At 43.8% G+C, this 2,200-nt stretch overlaps 1 protein-coding gene across 1 annotated transcript in view; it reads right to left on the bottom strand.

Annotated features, from left to right (window-relative positions):
- Nucleotides 1-240: 240 nt before the first annotated feature.
- The window catches only part of LOC107677823 (uncharacterized), an 8,909-nt gene continuing 6,949 nt past the window's right edge, over nt 241-2,200 (bottom strand). The window contains exon 3 of the mRNA XM_016472859.1: nt 241-333. Within this exon, the coding sequence (XP_016328345.1) occupies nt 241-333 (93 nt within the window). The remainder of the gene's footprint in view (nt 334-2,200) is intronic.

Here is a 2,200-nt window from a genome sequence, read left to right as displayed (position 1 = left end):
AGAAACAAGTGAAAATGAGAAAGTAAATGGGGTCAATTTTCACTGTAGAAAAAATACTGCCCAACCATTACTCATTTTGACTGAAAAAAAGAAAAAGCGAAACCCAGACTATTTATGATGGAATGAACACTTGTCACTGTGTGAGTAACATGTGCAGCAGACCTATCACAGAAGTAATATGGTGTTGCTAAGAGACATGGCAAATGTCAGCTGGCCGCCTCATCATCATCCTGTTGCTTGCTATCCGGCTCCTTCTGCCCGGCCGCCGTTAATTAACACCTGGATTCTCTTCGGATGAATCAGTTCTGCTGGAGCTCTGCGGTTGCCAGGTGCCTGAAGAGTGACAAGCATTTGCTGAAGGTGGTTAAAAGCACCATTTCCTTAGTGCCCATTTACACCCTTTTATATTATGCTGTTTCTGTTTGATTTGAAACACACTGAGGAATTCATAAATTCAGCCCTTTTGTTATGCTGTGACAAGAGTATTGTCCGAGTATTCACCGCCATGTTGTTAGGGTGTTGTGGTTTATTGCCAGGGCATCACTATGTGGTTGCTATATGGTTTTAGCATGTTTCTATGTGGTTACTTTGGTATTTGTATTGTTTGCCTGAACAAAACTCATTGCTATGATGTTTGTGTCAAAACCATGCTATGTGGTTGCTAGGTATTCTGAGTCATTTTCAGTGTGTGATTGGTAGAATGGTTGCTAGAATGTTCTGGATGGTTGCTAGGGCATTGCTAGGTGGTTTTGTAAATGTATTGTAGTATTATTAGTACAAAACTCATAGGCCGTGAGGCTTCTGTCAACACAATCACACTATGTGGTTAGCAGGTGCTCTGGGTTGTTGTTAAGGTGTCATTTTGTGGTTGCTATGGTGTTGCTAGGTAGTTGTTAAGGCATTGCTGTGCTGTTGTTTTAGATGTTCTGAGTAACGGCCAAAACACACTGTATGATTTTCGGCTGTCCCAGACGAAAGATTGGGTTCGTGAAACAATCGAGGTGATTTCTGTGATCGTGGCGCCTAATCGATGATCCTGTGTCGTACAGTGAAAGAGGTTCAAAGACGGCCGTTGCCACAGTCTTGCGACCAAAGCCTATGGTACAGCATGATCATGGCACAGTGTGTTTGCTGCTACGATCCACGTTTACTGACCTACCAATAAAAATGCGACATGAAATCAACGCGACATGGCACTAAAACATAAAACTGCTTACCACAAGCTCTTATCTCTTCCTCTTTCGCTGCTTCCACTTTTTTCAGCACACATAAAAACTACCAACACATTCTTACTCCCAACTTGTCACATATTGACGCTTGGTCAGGACCCCTTGGCGTCGCTTTTTGACGCTCAAGGTACCCATTTAGCGCCATTTTTCGATGTGCAGTGTCCTCCATTGTTTTCGGTTGTTTGTCTTAATTTAATAGTTTGCATGCATTTGTAAAAAATATAATTTTATATAAATTTATACTTTTATTGGAGCACCTAACACCACCCCTACCCTAAACCTACCCACTTCTGAACAATATAAAACACATAACAGGCAAATAAGTGCAGTCACAGGTATTTATTGCAAAAACTGACCATAAACAAGCAGTATAAAAGCATTACAAACAAGTCGTGTTGCATTCCAATTCTTCTGAAGCCATACGATGTCTTTATGCGAAGAAGAGTAAAACATAAGGTTTTATTCGCTGAAAATGATCCCGCTCCGTTAACGCGCTCACATCTCATTCAGAAATATACTCTTGTCCCGTAGAATGACACAATCGGTCATGAGCCATACAAGAGCCAATAGCATTTCACAACCAAGGCTGACGTAAGGCTAAGAGGACGATATCCGCTTCGTCATGCCTAGATCTGATCTGTGCTGGTCGCTGAGGAAATACATCAACTTAGTGCTGTGGATCGCCGGATCGAGTCCAGCCTGGGGTCGTCACATGTGGTTGCTGCTCCTTCGTCGGATCCGCCGGCCGCGCCGTTCTCAACCCCGCCACCTCTGCTCACTCTAGCCCAGCCTCAGCTCACGCTAAGCCGCAACTTCCGCTCACGCTAGGCCGCCGTGTTTTTCGTTGTGAAGGCGAAACTACTTTGTTTGGTCTTCCAAAAGAGGACGATATCTGCTTCGTCATGCCTAGATCTGATCTGTGCTGGTCGCTGAGGAAATACATCAACTTAGTGCTGTGGATCGCCGGATCG

This window comes from Sinocyclocheilus anshuiensis, unplaced genomic scaffold (genome assembly GCF_001515605.1).
Source record: "Sinocyclocheilus anshuiensis isolate Anshui unplaced genomic scaffold, SAMN03320099.WGS_v1.1 scaffold1310, whole genome shotgun sequence".
Taxonomy (NCBI): domain Eukaryota; kingdom Metazoa; phylum Chordata; class Actinopteri; order Cypriniformes; family Cyprinidae; genus Sinocyclocheilus; species Sinocyclocheilus anshuiensis.
Note: the sequence above shows the minus strand (reverse complement) of the source record. Positions and strands in the feature narration are given on the sequence as shown.